This window comes from Daphnia magna, linkage group LG1, assembly GCF_020631705.1.
Source record: "Daphnia magna isolate NIES linkage group LG1, ASM2063170v1.1, whole genome shotgun sequence".
Classification (NCBI taxonomy): domain Eukaryota; kingdom Metazoa; phylum Arthropoda; class Branchiopoda; order Diplostraca; family Daphniidae; genus Daphnia; species Daphnia magna.
In genome coordinates, this window is record NC_059182.1 from 17,092,165 (window position 1) to 17,109,059 (window position 16,895).

General features: G+C 40.6%; 4 protein-coding genes across 4 annotated transcripts; 3 read left to right on the forward strand and 1 right to left on the reverse strand.

Annotated features, from left to right (window-relative positions):
* The first annotated feature begins 1,885 nt into the window (after positions 1-1,885).
* LOC116931069 (sodium bicarbonate cotransporter 3) lies at positions 1,886-7,795 on the forward strand. The gene is made up of 21 exons (XM_032938566.2): positions 1,886-2,073; positions 2,147-2,230; positions 2,296-2,440; positions 2,506-2,725; positions 2,794-2,893; positions 3,077-3,156; positions 3,289-3,474; positions 4,052-4,404; positions 4,466-4,636; positions 4,731-4,823; positions 4,907-5,072; positions 5,140-5,310; positions 5,388-5,537; positions 5,617-5,712; positions 5,774-5,956; positions 6,074-6,252; positions 6,333-6,651; positions 6,728-6,847; positions 6,917-7,059; positions 7,135-7,246; positions 7,331-7,795. Exons 1-21 carry the CDS (start codon positions 2,028-2,030, stop codon positions 7,352-7,354), a joined length of 3,141 nt encoding a protein of 1,046 aa, XP_032794457.2. The 5' UTR covers positions 1,886-2,027; the 3' UTR covers positions 7,355-7,795.
* Positions 7,796-7,908: 113 nt separating this feature from the next.
* On the forward strand, positions 7,909-9,494 carry LOC116931242. The gene is made up of 6 exons (XM_032938811.2): positions 7,909-8,061; positions 8,162-8,584; positions 8,643-8,708; positions 8,776-8,999; positions 9,074-9,226; positions 9,291-9,494. Exons 1-6 carry the CDS (start codon positions 8,055-8,057, stop codon positions 9,387-9,389), a joined length of 972 nt encoding a protein of 323 aa, XP_032794702.2. The 5' UTR covers positions 7,909-8,054; the 3' UTR covers positions 9,390-9,494.
* A 50-nt stretch (positions 9,495-9,544) lies between these two features.
* On the reverse strand, positions 9,545-11,627 carry LOC116931160 (protein PTHB1). Its single transcript, XM_032938695.2, has 8 exons — positions 11,442-11,627; positions 11,196-11,376; positions 10,915-11,130; positions 10,614-10,856; positions 10,274-10,557; positions 10,048-10,215; positions 9,824-9,973; positions 9,545-9,753 (listed from the first exon to the last, which is right to left on the reverse strand). The coding sequence occupies exons 1-8, from the start codon at positions 11,625-11,627 to the stop codon at positions 9,577-9,579; spliced, it is 1,605 nt and encodes a 534-aa protein (XP_032794586.2). The 3' UTR covers positions 9,545-9,576.
* A 1,154-nt stretch (positions 11,628-12,781) lies between these two features.
* On the forward strand, positions 12,782-16,423 carry LOC116931077 (nuclear pore complex protein Nup93). Its single transcript, XM_032938577.2, has 15 exons — positions 12,782-13,109; positions 13,169-13,349; positions 13,409-13,540; positions 13,603-13,770; positions 13,835-13,977; positions 14,045-14,275; positions 14,347-14,484; positions 14,556-14,740; positions 14,800-14,991; positions 15,049-15,175; positions 15,243-15,393; positions 15,488-15,814; positions 15,877-16,031; positions 16,091-16,142; positions 16,203-16,423. The coding sequence occupies exons 1-15, from the start codon at positions 12,934-12,936 to the stop codon at positions 16,320-16,322; spliced, it is 2,478 nt and encodes an 825-aa protein (XP_032794468.2). The 5' UTR covers positions 12,782-12,933; the 3' UTR covers positions 16,323-16,423.
* The last annotated feature ends 472 nt before the right edge of the window (positions 16,424-16,895 follow it).

Sequence of the window (16,895 nt, forward strand, 5' to 3'; positions counted from 1 at the left end):
GATTGAATAATGGCTACTCCTTGCCTCCCTAATCTCCCGCACCATTTTCATAATTTAAATTTTTTGAAAGGTTTTTTTATGTTTGGACGTGTTTTTAATATAAAACCGCTGTCCTACCAGTGAAAAAACGGACAATCTTGTCACGTAGTATACGTCCATCAGTGCGCGGTAGATGGCTTTTTGTTCAAATTATAAAATGCGCCTTTTTATAGAGTGAAATGTTGTATCAAAGTTTTGACGTCAGCTGTGTACAGCGCTCTTTCTCCCGTACGGTCTTTATACTGTTGGTTTTTCCTGCGTCCATACTCAAACAGCCACTGCCCGCCTGTACCATCATGTACCATCCACCCTTAAGGGGATTTTTTCTTCTTTCTTTTTCCCTTTTTAAATTTTCGTTTTCCTTTCTTTAAATTTCGGGTTTTCGTGATCTTACCGAGAAGACAAGAAACCAGAAAGACCCAGCGGCTTTCTGTCAGTGTGTGCCACTCTATCCAAGTACGGAGTCCTTTCTCCGATGGAAACTTTGATCCAACTCCACGTATGTATAAAACGCACACCGTGTTGAGGCAAAATAATGCTAACGCCAGTTCCATGAACGGCGTCATGGGCCGAATGAGAACAAGAAGAAGTAGGTGACCTGTTGCGTGGGCTGCGTTGGCAGGGGAAAGGTGTCTGACGAGAGGGCGACCGTGAATCATTGAAAATGGGTAAAATTGAAATCAAATTCGGTCGCAACGCGTTTCACCAGCAGGTCGTATAAGTAGATTAATTCCTGGTAAATTTATTGGCCGGTTAGGTGCGTTTCGTTAAATATGGCATGAAAAACAGAACGAGGAAAACACACTCAAATGACATTTGAGTGGATTCATGCTTAGACGCTGCTGCATTTCGACTGGAAAATTACCGAATACTTGAGTTTAAGCGGCCTCCGATTTAGATAATAATAAATGACTAGAAAAATACATTTTAAAAAATTCTATTCCTAGTTGCGACCTTGGATATGAGGTAAAAAAGACGTAGTGGCTGTGTTGTAAAGAAAACTGATTAACAATCCAAGTGCCCCTTTTGATTATTGATTTGTTTTTCAGCTCTTTAAAGAATACACATCACGTCGGCTGTTTTCTTGTTGTTCAGGTAACATTCTAGTAGTCACCGTCAATCACGTCGGGATTCTTCCGATAGGAGCGTCTTATCTCCTATCGGGATGGCACCTTGCATAATACCATTCTTGGTATTTTATCACTTTGACCGTAGACTTTTCTAAGAGAGTTGAGAAAAAGAGCTCCCTGGGCGGTGGAGTAGGTATATACCTGTCTGCTAGACTTCGTCATAATCTAGCTGGTTTCAACCAGTATCAACATTCAACCGATCTCTCTTCGTTTATTAAAAGCTCTTCCTTATATCTTCCTAGTCTGCCCAATGATTTCTTTCCGCAATGTCCTTATTTCATTTGCATACTGCCATTTTTTTTTTAATGTCCACCGTGGCTGTCGATTGAGCTTGTCTAAATTCGCCGCATCTCGTTAATCTGCGCGTCAAGTTTCGACAATTTATTGTGGAGTGTAACCATAAAATAAACTTAATCCGTTAAGCTATTGCCTTCGTATTACAGTTTCATTCTTTTGGATAAGTGTCGAAACGAAAACAAACAACTAGATATATTGAGACTTGGATATGGTCAAGCAGTAAACAAGGCGACCAAATTTCCAATTCACATCATCACAACGACCAACATGCGTGTATGTGTGTGTGTTAGATAAAAAAAAAATGTTTGTCCAAGTGTTTGTTATGATTCGGAAGCCGCGCCTCCTCTCTCCTTCCCAAACCCGTTTCTCCCAACACAACGAAAACGCCTAGCCTCGCACGTATAGGAGGAGGTTATGTTTGGAGAAGCCGTCTGTGCCAGAGGTGGTCAAATGCGACTGTCTCCGACCTGCTTACCTTCAGTTTCGTCCGGAACGTCCACCTTGCCACGAGAAAAAGAAAGCCCTCTTACAAGAAAGTAAGAGCCCCGTTAAGTTTTATCCATGGCGTCTAATAACCAAGAGCCACCCGGCATTCTTCTTAATGAAGGTAATCCCTATTCTGTAATTTCGAATTCTCGACATTGTTTTTTCATTTGTGTATTTTCCCTTTTCCGTTTTAGGTGATACGGGAGCAAGAGTTTTGAGCCCTTCTCCTGGAGTTAAAAGGCGATCTTTCCGCAACAGGAGGTCGGAGGCGATGCAAGGTAAGAAATAATTGATCTAATTACTTTTTGTTTAGTTCAAACTTACCAAACTTTCTAAATTTCAGATTTGCCGCCGAGTATGCGAGTTCGATTTATCTTGGGTGAGGATGCGGACAAACCAGGTCAAAATGAGCCGCGTCCCATCTTCTCCGAAATGGAGGAGTTCAAAAGTGAAGACGGTACTGATGGCGAATGGAAAGAAGTTGCTCGGTAAATTGGTTCGCTTGATAATACATTGAACTGGATGACCTAAATGTAAATTTACAAAATTATAGCTGGATCAAGTTTGAGGAGGATGTGGAAGACGGTGGCAACCGATGGACCAAGCCGTTCGTTGGCACTTTGTCACTTCACGCGCTCTTCGAATTTCGTAGCGCTTTGCTAAACGGAACTTTAATGCTGGAAGCTGAAGCCACAACTGTCGAGGAAGTGATTAAGGTCATTGTCGACAAAGTCTGCTCCACTCATCAGCTGACGGCCGATCAGAAGAACCAAGTATATTATACCTTGCCAATCAATGTGATACGAAATGTTAGTAAACATTAATTTATGTTTCGTTGTAGATGATGGAAGTCATGAGCTGTCCTCATCGACATCTTTACGAGGTCCAAAAATCCGCGCCACTCTTGATGAGCGAGAAAAGCCGCAACAGTTCCGCAAAAAGTAGGTTTACCACTAAGTCATCTTTCCTAAGGAAATGTAGATTAGGCCAGTACATCCGTTTTTCGTTTGTACGTGAATTGCTATTATTATTTACGTTCAAATTTCCTTTATATCTTCTTTGAAAAGCGGAATGAACGAGTACGTATTTACCCACACGGCTATTCACGTTTCTTTTTTGTCTAGATCTAACCGAATCACGTTCGAAAGTCGGCCTAGCTCTACCCAGCGCTCCGTCCATGACAAACGCCGCGAATGCCGCAAAAGTACGTATGCATTTCCTTTAAACTAAACATGTTTAGTGGGACGAGAGAGGGTCTCTTCCTGACCCACCGCACTTGACGTTTATGGCACACATTTTGTTTGATTTTTATGGTTCCATCACTTTATTTTTGAAGGGCAATTCACCGTTCATGAAGAAGATTCCGCCCGGAGCAGAGGTAAACAACGTCCTAGTGGGTGAAGTGGATTTTCTGGAGGCGCCCGTTACAGCTTTCGTCAGACTTTCCAAGGCCACTATTCTCGGTGATTTCGCCGAGGTCCCACTGCCATCGCGTTTCTTTTTTCTACTTCTCGGGCCCAAGGTATCAGTTCTAGATAACTAGGTGCTACGTATTTGAATAATTGGTCAAATCCCTACGTGAAACCAACAGCAAAAGAGAAATCCAGTTTGTTTTTTTAATGACCTGAATCACGGAATGCGATACACTCTTTCGCTTGCTGGTCACGACGCGCCGATAAGGCCAGTGATGGATAAGGCTAAACCTTTAAAAAAAATCCATATTTATATTTATTGTAGACTATAATCCAGTCGTGATATTAATCTAAGTAACATGGCGCAAAAAATTTTTAGTGTACGTAAAAACAAAGAAATAGTTGGCCCAATGGAACCTAACTAGCGAGGGTTCAAGGCTCGCTGCCTTGATGAAATATACCCGCTGCCCTGATCGGATATTGTACCATCCGGTTACTGCCTCGCGTAATCTTGAAATCGTATATCAAGGATCATTGGGTTTTACACAAATGATTTATTTAAAAGATATTACTCCGCTCTCTGATATGTTCAGTCGATTGACGTAGTTTATAACACTAATTTCGCAATCTTGGGAATTAAGTTAAGTTCATAAACATATAGCATGACACGTTTTTTTTTCTTTTCAGGGGCAATTGGAGGATTACCGTGAGGTAGGCCGAGTTGTGGCCACCTTGATGTCCGATGAAGTTTTCAATGCCGTTGCGTACCGTGCAAAGAATCGCGACCATCTCTTGGCCGGCATCGATGAATTTATGGATGCTGTCACCATCTTGCCGCCCGGTGAATGGGATCCATCTATTCGTATCGAACCCCCGAACAATGTGCCTTCCCAGGAGCCGCGAAAGAATCCCGATAAGCTACCAGAAGAGAAGGAAGACCCTGCTTTGGAGGAACTAAAAATTTTGGAAAGTCAAGGCCTCGTCCGTACCGGACGTTTCTTTGGTGGCTTGATCGACGACGTGAAGCGCAAACTTCCATTGTAGGCAACCTTATTTAAACGTTACGTGGTTCAGATATTAATGACGTGTTCGTGACATTAGTTACAAGTCAGATTTTACCGATGCTTTCGCCGTCCAGAGTATCGCATCAATCACCTTCTTATACTTTGCTTCCTTGTCACCGATTATCACCTTTGGTGGACTGCTGGGAGATGCGACTGAGAACCGACTGGCTGCGCTTGAATCCCTCTGCGCTGGATGCATTTGTGGAATGTAAAAACAAAATTCTTTTTACTTTCACTATTTAAAATTCTATGTGACTTTCTGGTGGGAGGAAAAAATTTATTTGTTTACCCTTAAATTCCAGAATCTATTCCCTGTTTGCCGGACAGCCCCTCGCCCTGTTGAATGCCACTGGCCCTGTCCTGGTTTTCGAAGGTATTCTCTACAGTTTCTGCAGGTAACATTCTTCCATTTTTTCCCTTGACAGTCGAGGAATTTTCTTTTTTAACCTTAACCATATCTTGTGATTATCTCTTGAAGTAAAAATGGCTACGACTACCTTTCACTCCGCGCATGGGTGGGTGTCTGGATGGGCGTTTTTATGATCACTCTTTGCGCTTTTGAAATTTCGGCTTGGGTGGCCTTCATCACACGTTTCACCGAGGAGAACTTTGCTCTCCTTATCGCTACCATCTACGTGTATAAGGTAAGCGGTTCGTGCTTGGCGTTCAACGTTCATTTCTTTTTTTAACGGGGAATTTTAAACTACGCAGGCGATTGAGAAAATCATATACATTGGAATAGAATATCCACTTTTCCCTCCTGAACCCAAGGTGAATGCCACGGACTGTTATTGTTATCCGAGCAATGATACCCTGTCGTATGCCCAAGGTGAAATGGGTCCTTACAATTGGACGGGATTGCCAACTAACAGTTGCACGGAGGTATTTTTAGAAACACATTTTTCACTTAGAGAATGATCATATTTGTTGAATGAATACTAATGAACCTTGTGTTGAAGATGTGGAATGGCACTTTGATGGGTGAAGATTGTTTCCCAAAACAATGGTACCCCAATGTTTTTCTGATGTCCATCCTCTTGTCCGTTTTCACCTACAGCGTCTGCGTCACCTTGAAAGGAATGAAACACACACTCTACTTCCCTTACAAAGTACATCAGCACGTCCTCAATTCGACATTCTTTCCTATTTTACTAAAGAAAAACATTTTTCCTTTACGAAAAAAAAAAGGTCCGCTGTATGATTAGTGATTTCGCTGTTTTTATTGCCATTTGCTCGATGACTGGTTTGGATTTCTACGCTGGTGTTCAAACTCCGAAACTTTACGTAAAAAATCATTTTATTTAATTCTCCAAAGTAGCCTTCGATGACCATAATGATTAATCAGGTGCCCAGTGATTTCAAGCCCACTTGGTCCGGACGTGGCTGGATTATCAATCCCATCCATCCGGATAACCCTTGGTGGATCATTCCGGGTGCCATGCTGCCAGCTGCTCTTGCCACCATTCTCCTTTTCCTTGACCAGCAAATTACGGCCGTCATCGTCAACCGCAAGGAGAACAAACTAAAGGTGAGATTTCGTGAAAGTTTTTGTCACGTAGCGCATGACTCGTCCATGACAGTACGATTTCACAATTCAAAAGGTTTCTGTTTTTAATGGGATTTCAAAATTATTTTGTGACTACAGAAAGGATGCGGCTATCATTTGGACTTGTTCGTTTTGGCTATTCTAACGGCTTTGATGGGCTTGATGGGTCTCCCGTGGCACGTCGCCGGTACCGTTATTTGCATTAACCACGTCAACTCGTTGAAACAAGAATCAGAAACAGCTGCCCCCGGCGAAAAGCCCGTCTTCCTTGGTGTTCGGTAAGGAAATGTTTACCTATTTTCGTTTGTTTATTTTGCATAACGCAATCAACTTATTTTGAAACGATAAACGTTTTCAGAGAGCAACGCGTCACACATTTGGTCATCTTTTTACTGGTTGGTTTGTCCGTCTTCATGACACCAATCCTCAAATTCATTCCAATGCCCGTCCTATACGGCGTCTTTCTCTACATGGGAACGGCTCCATTATCCGAGATGCACTTCTTCGATCGTCTGCGCATCGTTTTTATGCCCGCCAAGTACCAACCAGACTTCAACTACCTGAGGAAAGTGCCACTGAAGCGCGTTCACATGTACACGGCCATCCAGTTGGTTTGCTTCGCCGTTCTGTGGGTTGTCAAGACCAACGAAACGATTTCCATTTCTTTCCCACTGATGGCAAGTTATTTATTAGCGAACATATTCTGTATATCGACATAACTCAACGATTTCCACCTATTCTATTCGTTTTTAGTTGGTGATTATGATCTTTATCCGAAAAGCCTTGGACTTTGTCTTTACCAGAGAAGAGTTGCACGTTTTGGACTCGGTTATCCCACCATTCCGCAGGAGTAAGAACCCACCGCAAGTGGAAGTAAGTATCAAGTGAAAGTAAAAGTTGAATATTAAAATATATTTACAAATGTCTTTGCTTTATCCAAAGTCTGGAACCAAATCGATTGTTAATGGCAAAGGACAAAGTTATTCGGCATTGCCCAAAAACAGCTCGAAAGTCAACATTAGTGACGAAGTGGCAAGATCAGGCGCATGGCTTCACGTCAATCACAGCAAGTCTACATTTCAAGAGTACTTATTTCTTTCTCTGAAATTCAGGTTTAAGATGAAATCTACCTTAAAAGTATTTTACCTTGAATTTTATAGTGGTACCGAGATGACCAGCTATCGGAAAAAAGATTATGGGGACTCGAAAGCGAGTGATGACGAAAATGAACCTCTCACTTTCTTGTCAGGAACCAAAAGAATTCAAATACAGGTAATAGTTTTTTTCCGTTTTCTGTACGATTTTAACCTTGTGCCATACTTACCCGATTTCTTTTTTAATCTTTACTTTTAACAGCCTGGCACAAAACACAATCAGTGAACCACTTTTCTTAGACGTCAGTTGCAATTAGAAGGCGTATAAAAGAACACCAAGGCCTGCCCGTGACATATTGGATTTCTTCGTCCCAATTATTTAAACAACTAAACTACGGAGATGGAAATTTTACAGAGGCTTATTACCGTCAAGGATGGAGATATAGTACAAACTCGCGAGCCTTGAGTGTATCGAATCTAACGGTGCCTCCTTCCTTTTTCTTCAAAATATTACAGAGATCAAGCAATAGCGTTTATGATATAGTCATAGCCAAGATGGAAGGCTTCATTGTCGTTGATTTGCAGAGAGCATTTGTAGTGGCTTGACCATGTTTTTTTTTAGGGCCATGTGTTTTCATTCTTCAGTTCAGGTGCTGTAATTGCAATTAAAAAAAAAAACATTCATCCATCTAATTTTTTGTAATATACACGACCTTACTCTACTTTACTATTTGATCTTTTATGTCCTTTATTTGCCATTGGGTTAAATCACAGCTGGAAATGAAAAAGAACAAACTTTATTTCGAGATTCAGCCGCTCGTAAGTTGCTGTGTGGCAACGTGTAGCAAGTCGTTTCTCTCGTCGGAGCAGCGATTTGGGTTCTATTATTATTACGGGTGAGAAAGTTCCATCGGTAGGTACAGCCTTCTATTTCTGCGTGTTCACCGTTGCTGTTCCATATTTTGTTGGGTGTCAACCGTAGTGCAATGACTGGTAATAACACTGTTCTATATATTTTCTATACTATGAAAACCACAGTAAAGTTATTGATTTTTATAGATCAATCAATAGTCTAATCGTTTTTTTTTTCCAGAAATATTCACCGATGACGACAAGGAATACGTGATCCGGCCAATCAAAGGAAAGGGTCAAGGGCGTGAAACGCTTACGTTCGACGTGAAATGTAAAAATGACGCTCACATTGCATTACTCAGTAGCGAGGAAATTACTACGCCCATGGTCGAGATTTTTATTGGTGGATGGGCTAACCAAAAATCTGCCATTCGTCTGAATCAAAGCCGGCCCGATAAGGCCGAAGAACCTACGCCGGATATTGTTTGCTGCGAAGAGTATCGACGCTTCTGGGTTCGCTTCAGAAACAACCTTATTCAAGTTGGAAGAGAGGGAGACGAAGAGCCTTTCCTCAGTTGGGAAAATACTGAAGAGCCATTCAAAGTGACTCATTTCGCTTTCTCCACCGGATGGGGATCAGCTGGTGCTTGGATCTTTGACGACGGTACGTCACATTTGTGAAAATGATGTTTCTCTTCCTTACGATTCGTTTCCCATCTCAGAGGAGCAATCTTCGTCTTCCTCCTCGTCGTCTTCGGAAGAGGAGGACGCTGAAAAAATCCGGCAAAGTATGCATAGGACAACATACTTAATTCTTTAATTCCATCTTGATTTTAAATAACCCATTCATTCTAGGAGGTAAGAAGCCGTTCTTTCGTCGACCAGGAGTTTGGTTGGACATGAAAGATGGAAGACTGCCAATGAGGGCTGTTATCGGCGGTGTGGATTCGTCCGGAGAGAAGATTTATGTCGGTCGACTCAAGAAAGATGGGACTCTTTTACCTGGTAAAATAGTCCCCTCGCATAACTGTTGTTATGCGGCTCACGACGGTCAAGAGTGCGGATCATCAAAGTTTCAGGTATCTTTCATACTTATTACGTGCAACAGGGAAATTAGTCTAATAGCAGTTACGTCTTAATTTTAAAAATATAGGTATTAGTACGCAACAAATGCTGTGAACTCATCTGGGTTTCCGCTGGTGATGGACATATTCCATTTGGTGCTCTTCAAGGCGGATTCTCTACGGATAAGGAACCCGTTTATGTTGGAAGAGTCATGCACGAAGGAGCCACTTCTATTGGATTGGTAATTTAAATTTACCATTTATAACTGATGTAGTACCATGATATTAAGCTGATCCTCTATTAAGGTACATCCATCACGTGGAATTTGTTTGTGTTCCTATGGCGGTGAGGAGATCTGCCACAACGAGTACGAAGTCTTGGTCGTCAAGTCTATCCCACTTTGAACGTAGCAGCCAAGCATATTTGTGATAATTGGTATTTCATTGGCTTTAAAATGAATTGAGAAAAAAAAATGCTAATAAATGATTGCAGACATGTAAAAAAAAAAAGAGAATTGTTGACAACGTCGAAACACCGATGAAGAAATGGTGCACAGTAAATCAGTAGACTGCTGTATTCGACTTGTGCTATTCACGACTGAGACTCTTTTTTTAAGTTATCAAGAGCTTGAAAGAATATTTTTTTTAAGTTGGTTAAATTGAATTCTTTGTCGGAGCTTGTAACTGTAGCTGTTGTTGTTGGCGCTGCTGGAAGGGATCTTTGTCTGACGAGGTAATTCAGTTTACTTTCCACAATTTGCTGCCACGACTGAAAACAATCAAATTTATGCGTTAGGAAGAATGGCAAACTAATTGCACATATCTAATTCCATTTTTACTTGATCAAAATCCAGTTGTTCGACAGGAAGCAGAGCTTTTTCGAGTAACCTGACACTTCTTTGTTTGTCACTGCTGTTTTTCTCCACTTTGAGTAAAGTCAGCAAACATTTCAGAGAACCTCCCAGCATTTGTGTGGCATTCTTGAAGTCCTGTCATCAGGTAAAGCCAATCCAATCTAATTTTGATGTAATTTATGAGATGTGTATAGTTCTTTAAGTGATACCTCTTGAAAACGCTCGACTTGTTGGATAGAAAGCGTTACGTGTTCATGAGCTAACTGTACGGCAGCAAAAATGCCTTCCGTGAGTCCAACTGTTTTGGTAGTCAGAATTTTGTTGTGGAACACTCGCTGAATGATCTGAAATTGACGGGTTGCTTGGCCAAGTTTAATCTGAAACATCAGTGTTGGTTCTGCTAATTTTACAACTTAATCTTGTTAATATGTATACCGTTTCTTTTTTCAACTCGACGTAGTTTGAGTAGTGTGTTTCAATCTGATTCCAGGTTTCCTGCACGGGTAAGGGCGAATCTAAATTCATTTGTAGATTTGTCGATGCCGAAAAGTAAAGATGTAAACGTCTTTGCAACTCATCGACTAGTAGGGCTAATGCAGCCAAACTATCTGATTGCAACCTGTACTTGTTTGTAGTTTTCGACACCAGAATAGAGACCACCGTGCCATTGAAATGTTTTAAAGCAATCAGATTAGACGCAGATTCGTCGAGTGTAAAATCTGTGATTAGAATATAATTAATCTAAGAATTATGGAAGATGTATAGAATTGTATACCTTGAAATAATTGAGCCAAACTGGCAGCTGGCTGGTTTGCTGACAATGTTACCTTAACACGGGCTTCACGGACTGGCACCGACAGCTTCATAACAAGTTGCAGTGGTAAGATGAATTGTCGAGTCATCGATGAAGCTCCAGCCAAAACAGTGACGACAGAAACTTCAACATGTAGCGAAGCAACCATTTCGCATTTAGAGGGAACAGCATGGAACATCATTGGTAACGCAGCTTGTCCTTCGCCTTCCATGTAAGTAAAAAATTATGAAAGTGCATATCATGCTTTTAATCTTTTAATTACCGTCGAGCTGAAGGCAAGTTTCAGATGGTGTAGCAACGATTAACGAATCGCAAGTAAAAAACACTCGTATATTAGCATTTTGGTTTTTTGGCATGGCAATTGTTAGATTTCCCTTGATTGCCTCAGCTAAGTGTTGCGTTTCCAAGTACTCGGAGCACGTTTGGGCATCAAGATTCAGATTGAGTTCTATTTCTTTTTCTTTTTCTTTCGGATTTACTGGAATAAAAAAGTAGGCTGTTAAAGGATTACATCTCGCTAGAAACATTTAAATATTAATATACATTCTTTCAAGTGCCCTGCACGAAGGGATTTTTTCAGTTGCTGGACTTCCTTCATCCCACGTTCATAGTTAATAGGTCGCTGAGGAGCTTGAAGAAAGCTGTATTCAACTTGTTGTGTTCCCATGTACACGATGTTCAATTGGCCAAGATCAGTAAGAGTAACTATCAATCCTTTTATGGACTAAAAGAACAATTAGATAAAGGTAAAGAAAAGAAAGTTAAGAAGATTCAATCTGTTAATTGCACCTGAAAATTTGCTATTTTAATAACTAAAGGTGTTGTGGGCAACTTGCAGTTCCATTCCACAATGTTGTCTTTATAGACAACTAAAGTACTTGCATCCGTGCACACTAAAATCACTACATCATCCACGAAGTCCGCTAAAAAGGAAAAAAAGAAGATTTCAACGAGGAACTTGTGGAAGAAGATCATTACGAACGTGGAGTCAATAGAGTGAAGCACATCGGGTGATAGTCCAATTTCCTAACCCATATAATAGTTCCATCGCTATCCTTCAAGCAATAGAGATGCCTTTCACCTAAAATCACGATGTAGGAACCGAGATTCTGAATATCTATCGCCGGTTCGCCCAATTCAAATTCCCAATTAAATAGAAGTTTATTCGACGCGCATGGTGTCCTTGATGATTGCTGTTCTATCGTCGAGTTTGCTAAGGATTGGTAGCTAAAAAGTAGAACTTATGTTAGGCTAAATCTAGCCTTTAATATTCTTTGAATTCTAAGTTTAGCCACCTGTAACTCTGAAGATTCCATGACGAGTCGGTAACAATAAAGCTTTCAGTTGACGGCACGTAACATATAGGCGACGGAAGGAGATGAAGAGTAGGTAACTTGCAACTTACACCAACCCTCTCGTTCTCAAAAAACATTAGCATTCCTTCCGCCAAGGATTGCACGCAGAGCTAAACAAAATTTAAATTATGTACAAGTGAAGCAATCCAAATGCAAAATACTGAAAGTAAAATGTACCACGTTTGATGGCCCCGCAATTAGTGTGTATCCATGCAAAGGTAGCCGATGCTCGTACATAAAATCCACAGTGCAGTGAGAATTCAGTTCGATGTTTTCGTTGATGACAATGCGAAGGATTCGTAAGTGCATCGGATGTAGTACTGCGACGTGCAGCCCCTCAGTACTGTAATAAATACAAAATGAAATTATTAGTCTTTGTTGCTGCAAAAAGGCGAGATCTCCTTTTACTTGTTGAATCGTCCTGAAAGAACGGCTAATACAGGTAAAGCTAGTTGCGTTTCCAGTTGCAAATCCGCCAAACATGAAGTCTCTGGCGATGATGGAGCTTTTGGATCATAAATTCGTAGATAGCCCTGCAAACTACCTACTATTATTATCTGTTTTACGGTACCATTAGCTGTGTTCTCGTAACTGGCAATACACATATGAAAGGCACCGAACGTTTCGTCGATTCCGCATTTTGTATTCCACCAATCTCGCGATTTAAACAAGGACATATTGATAATGAGTGTTTTTGTTTTTCGAATTGTGAAGAAGTTGCTACGGCAACGGCGCCGGTCACCGTTGGCTCAATCGGCAACGCGGGCCGCATGACATTTTGAAAGAGAACAGTTTGTCTGCTTGGCTTACTCGTATTTGAAGTTCTTTGCTAAACTTCTCTTCTTTTCCCTTCAATCAATCGATACTCTTCTTTCCCGTTCTGGACGTCTTTTTAATAGCAAAAATTGTTTTGATAGACTATCAAAATGGATGATGAAGAACTGTCCTCGTTAGTCCAGGCAGCTGAACAGCTAGCATCTCAGCTTGATGATGGGAGCCTTGGGGAACTTCCTCGAGTTGAAAGGAACTTGCGGCAAATTATGGAGGCTAGCAACCAACTATGGATAAGGACATCTCAAAGTGGTGGGCAAGAAAATCAAGGGTAAGGAAATCAAATTACAAAATGGCTTAGGTTTTTGCTAACTTACACACCATTCACAGGGCTGCATTGTTGGGGTCTGTTGGATTAGATCTTCCTCGAGTAGCACACAAGTTAGATGTTTTGAGCACAATTTCAAATTTTGAACCACTGGAACCAATCCGAGAAACAGATATTAAAGGCTTTTTAAAAAATGAACGTGAAAATGCTATATTAGCTGTAATCGAAGAGACTCGCCGAATGGTAAATCTTTTGTAAAGAAAAAAATTACACGAAAAACTAATAGTTAATGTTCTGTTTAGAGTTTTAACCATGCCCAACAAATGTATTGGGATTCAGTTAAAAGTGAATGGGAGAAAGAAAAGCAACAGATCCTTAGTGCCTTAACTGAGTCTGGTGATGAACTGCTGGACATTTCTCTTCCAATTGCTGAGGTACTTTCCCATTTCAGTAGTTTAAATTCTAAGATTGATTACCTTAATGAGCCTTATAACAGATGACTTCAGGAGGGATGCTTCCAATTTCCTCAAGAAGTGTTTTAGACCATCAAGAAATGGCTTATGTTAAAGCAGTAATGGAATATAACGATCAAACATTGAAGGGTGGTATCAAACCTAGCTTAGCAGAAAAGTTTTCGCAAACTGCTCAGGCTTTCAATGACCAAGTAACACAGTCACAGTCTTAACGAATCAATCTTAAGTTAATCATAATTTGTTTCGATTCTTTAGAACATATCTGACATATGGGACATGGTACGAATGATGGTTGATGTGCCTGTTAAGATTAGCGGAGACAATATTTTGAAATCGCGAGGAAGTGCTCTAATACAGAAAGCGTTTATGAACCAAGGGCGCCGCTATCTTGAAGATCGGTAATCAAGAAAATCATTCGTAATAACAACCGACCGTGCCTAACTTGACAAATGTAAATTTTATCAGGTACAAATCCTATATCCGGCAAACTGTATATAGTAATCTGGGAGCTGCCAAACTTGGAGGAATTCCCGGTACTTTACCTCTTGTACGGAGCTTTGTTTCTGCCCGTCAAATTTCGCGCACAACTGGATTAGAAGATGGTTTCGTGGATGGAGAGCCTGTTTGGCCACTAATATTTTACTGTCTGCGCTGTGGAGACATAAATGCCGCATTACAGGCGTCTAAACAAGCAGGGTATTTTTCGTCTAATCAAACAAAAATAAGTTTTTAAATTATTGGCTTCGCCTTCTTTAACATGATTATAGAGCTGTGGTGTCAGAGTTTACGAGACTTCTAGAAGAATTAATTCATAGTGGTGATCGCAACCTGAGCCCTAGCATGGAAACCAATGCTAAATTGATGTATAAGAAAATGATTCGCACATCAACAGATCCCTATAAACGGTAGTGGCAAATTTTTCAACATTGTTTTGTTTTATCGAAACCTTCTTTTATGTACATTACTTCTATTTCAGTGCATCGTATTGTGTCGTGGCTGCCTGTGATGTCAATGATGATCACACTGAAGTAGCCCAATCGACGGATGATTACTTGTGGATCAAACTCTGTCAGTTAAAAGAAGACGAACTTGCTGGGCACGACTCTTCGCATGAGCGTGTGACTTATTCTCAGTTTCAGTCACTTGTTTTGGAGGAATACGGTAACCGACTCGTCTATTGGCATTCATGAACATTATCGTAAATTCGTTTGATCTATTAGGTGAACGACATTTCAAGGCATACCAGGAACCTTTCCTCTACTTTGAAGTTCTTTTCCTTACCGGACAATTCGAAGCTGCTATTGATTTTTTCTCCCGCATCGAACGACTTCGATGCCACGCAGTTCATGTCGCCCTTGCGTTGTTTGAAAGTCAGTTTTTGGCTCTGCCCAGCAATGTTCAATCGCCGCTGCGTAAGTTCCCAATAACGCGAGGTTTAACACTAGACTGCTAAACTATTTCTATATTAGTTTCAAAGGAAAATTCAGATAAATCTTCTATGAGGCGACTGAACATTGCACGTCTTGTTATGCTGTATACTCGCAAATTTGAAGCAACCGATCCTAAGGAGGCTCTTCACTATTTCTACTTTTTAAGGTAATATTATTCAGAATAGCTCAAAATTTTCTTTTGTTAACCTATTCGGTTTTACATGATTGTGCAGAGGAATTAAAGGCTCCAAAGGAGATTCTCTTTTCACCGCTTGCGTCAGTGAGCTCGTTCTCGAGTCACGTAACTTTGACTTGTTACTTGGTCGCTTAGAGCCAGATGGCACACGTACTCAAGGATTTTTGAACCATTTCAAGGGGACACAGGTAAACAACATTTTTTAAAATTTGCATGCCAAGATATCATGTAATGTAATCCGGTTTACCGAAACTAAGGATACTCTGTCTTTTTACGAAATAGGTTGATACACAAAAGATCATTGAACTCGTGGCAAGAGATTCAGAGGCTAAAGGGTTGCATGAAGATGCCGTACATCTTTACGAGCTGGCCAAAGACGATGCAAAAGTAATCGAACTTCTTTGTCGGCTCCTGAGTGGCTCTATCTCACAGCCAGCTGCCATTGAGTCGGAAAGTTGGAGGGTGCAGAATAAGGCCTTAGCGTTCGCTCAGCGATTGAAAGCATCTGGGTCCCTGTTACCTAATATAGCAGCAACTTTCTTTCTTCTTCTTGATCTCGGAATCTTTTTTTCACTGTATCATGAAGAGAAGTATCACGAAGCATTCGAAGTAAGTAGCCAAATCGTAATTTCCTGTTTCGTATTTGTTAGTGATTTTTTCGTGCATTGCAGACAATTGCCAAACTCCGACTCATCCCACTTTCTCCCGATGAAGTGGAATCCCGGGTTTCAAATTTCCGAAACCTGAGTGACGACATCCGGCGAAATATTCCAGATGTCTTGTTAGCAACAATGAATATTCTTTACAAAAAATATAAGCAATCCAAGTATGTAGTGATCCCAATGTCTCTGTTTTTCGATATATTTAACTAGTTTCCTCATTTAGGGCACCTCGTGGTTTCGTTCAATCTCGACGGGATGATGGAGATACGGACGAGGTAAATTTAATAGGCCAAACTTCTCATAACTATACATAATAATCGATTTTCTTCTAACAGTTTATGGACCAGATTAGGAAACAGGCTCGGGCTTTAACTACTTTCATTGGAATGATTCCTTACCGAATGCCGGGAGACACTCATGCGAGGTTGGTTCAATTACAATCAATGATGATATGATAAGAAGGGAGTTCATCATGATAGCTTATTTGTGCGTTTCTTAATGAAAAAAGATTTCTTTGGGTTTTAATAATAAAATCCTGGGAGTAAATATTTCAGAATCCAATGGTCTTGTTTGGTTTCGTTGAAAGACATAGAAATCTAATGTAGCAAAAAGACTATACAGTTCATTTTTAGAAGATTCTTGGGAGCCTTTAGACTTGAGCTACACCGCACGGTAATACTCGGAATCCTTGGCGCTACGAGCGTACGTTGATTAAGTATCCAACAGACGACAACTCTTTTGTTTGTCATGTATCGTTCTAGTTAGCGGCTCTCTTAATAAGTCAGGCTAATTTTTTACTTTCAAAATGGTTTATAATTAAAGGATGTCGTGCAAACCTAGGAAACTCAATTATTCCACAGTAATGGAACGATTATAATGACAATTAATCCGCTGTAAGTTGTGTTCCACAGCATGACCCTGTCATCGTGCACATAACTGTAAACGAAAATTAAGCTGATGCTTTTCAGTAGACGTTATTATTCCGATCTAGACGTACAAGATATTTCTGTGATTTGCAAACCAGGAGA

What these genes read in the sequence shown, in the direction of transcription:
- LOC116931069 (XM_032938566.2), top strand. Translation starts at nt 2,028, where the DNA reads ATGGCGTCTAATAACCAAGAGCCACCCGGCATTCTTCTTAATGAAG. An exon ending in GAGGTCGGAGGCGATGCAAG is followed by an intron (nt 2,231 to 2,295) that starts GTAAGAAATAAT and finishes TCTAAATTTCAG; the next exon opens with ATTTGCCGCCGAGTATGCGA. An exon ending in ACGCCGCGAATGCCGCAAAA is followed by an intron (nt 3,157 to 3,288) that starts GTACGTATGCAT and finishes TTATTTTTGAAG; the next exon opens with GGCAATTCACCGTTCATGAA.
- LOC116931242 (XM_032938811.2), top strand. An exon ending in CGCTGAAAAAATCCGGCAAA is followed by an intron (nt 8,709 to 8,775) that starts GTATGCATAGGA and finishes CATTCATTCTAG; the next exon opens with GAGGTAAGAAGCCGTTCTTT. An exon ending in GAGCCACTTCTATTGGATTG is followed by an intron (nt 9,227 to 9,290) that starts GTAATTTAAATT and finishes TCCTCTATTAAG; the next exon opens with GTACATCCATCACGTGGAAT.
- LOC116931160 (XM_032938695.2), bottom strand. Translation starts at nt 11,627, where the DNA reads ATGATCTTCTTCCACAAGTTCCTCGTTGAAATCTTCTTTTTTTCCTTT. An exon ending in TGCAGGGCACTTGAAAGAAT is followed by an intron (nt 11,131 to 11,195) that starts GTATATTAATAT and finishes TTTTTATTCCAG; the next exon opens with TAAATCCGAAAGAAAAAGAA. An exon ending in TTTGGCTCAATTATTTCAAG is followed by an intron (nt 10,558 to 10,613) that starts GTATACAATTCT and finishes TTCTAATCACAG; the next exon opens with ATTTTACACTCGACGAATCT.
- LOC116931077 (XM_032938577.2), top strand. Translation starts at nt 12,934, where the DNA reads ATGGATGATGAAGAACTGTCCTCGTTAGTCCAGGCAGCTGAACAGCTA. An exon ending in GGTGGGCAAGAAAATCAAGG is followed by an intron (nt 13,110 to 13,168) that starts GTAAGGAAATCA and finishes CACCATTCACAG; the next exon opens with GGCTGCATTGTTGGGGTCTG. An exon ending in ACTTGTTTTGGAGGAATACG is followed by an intron (nt 14,741 to 14,799) that starts GTAACCGACTCG and finishes TTGATCTATTAG; the next exon opens with GTGAACGACATTTCAAGGCA.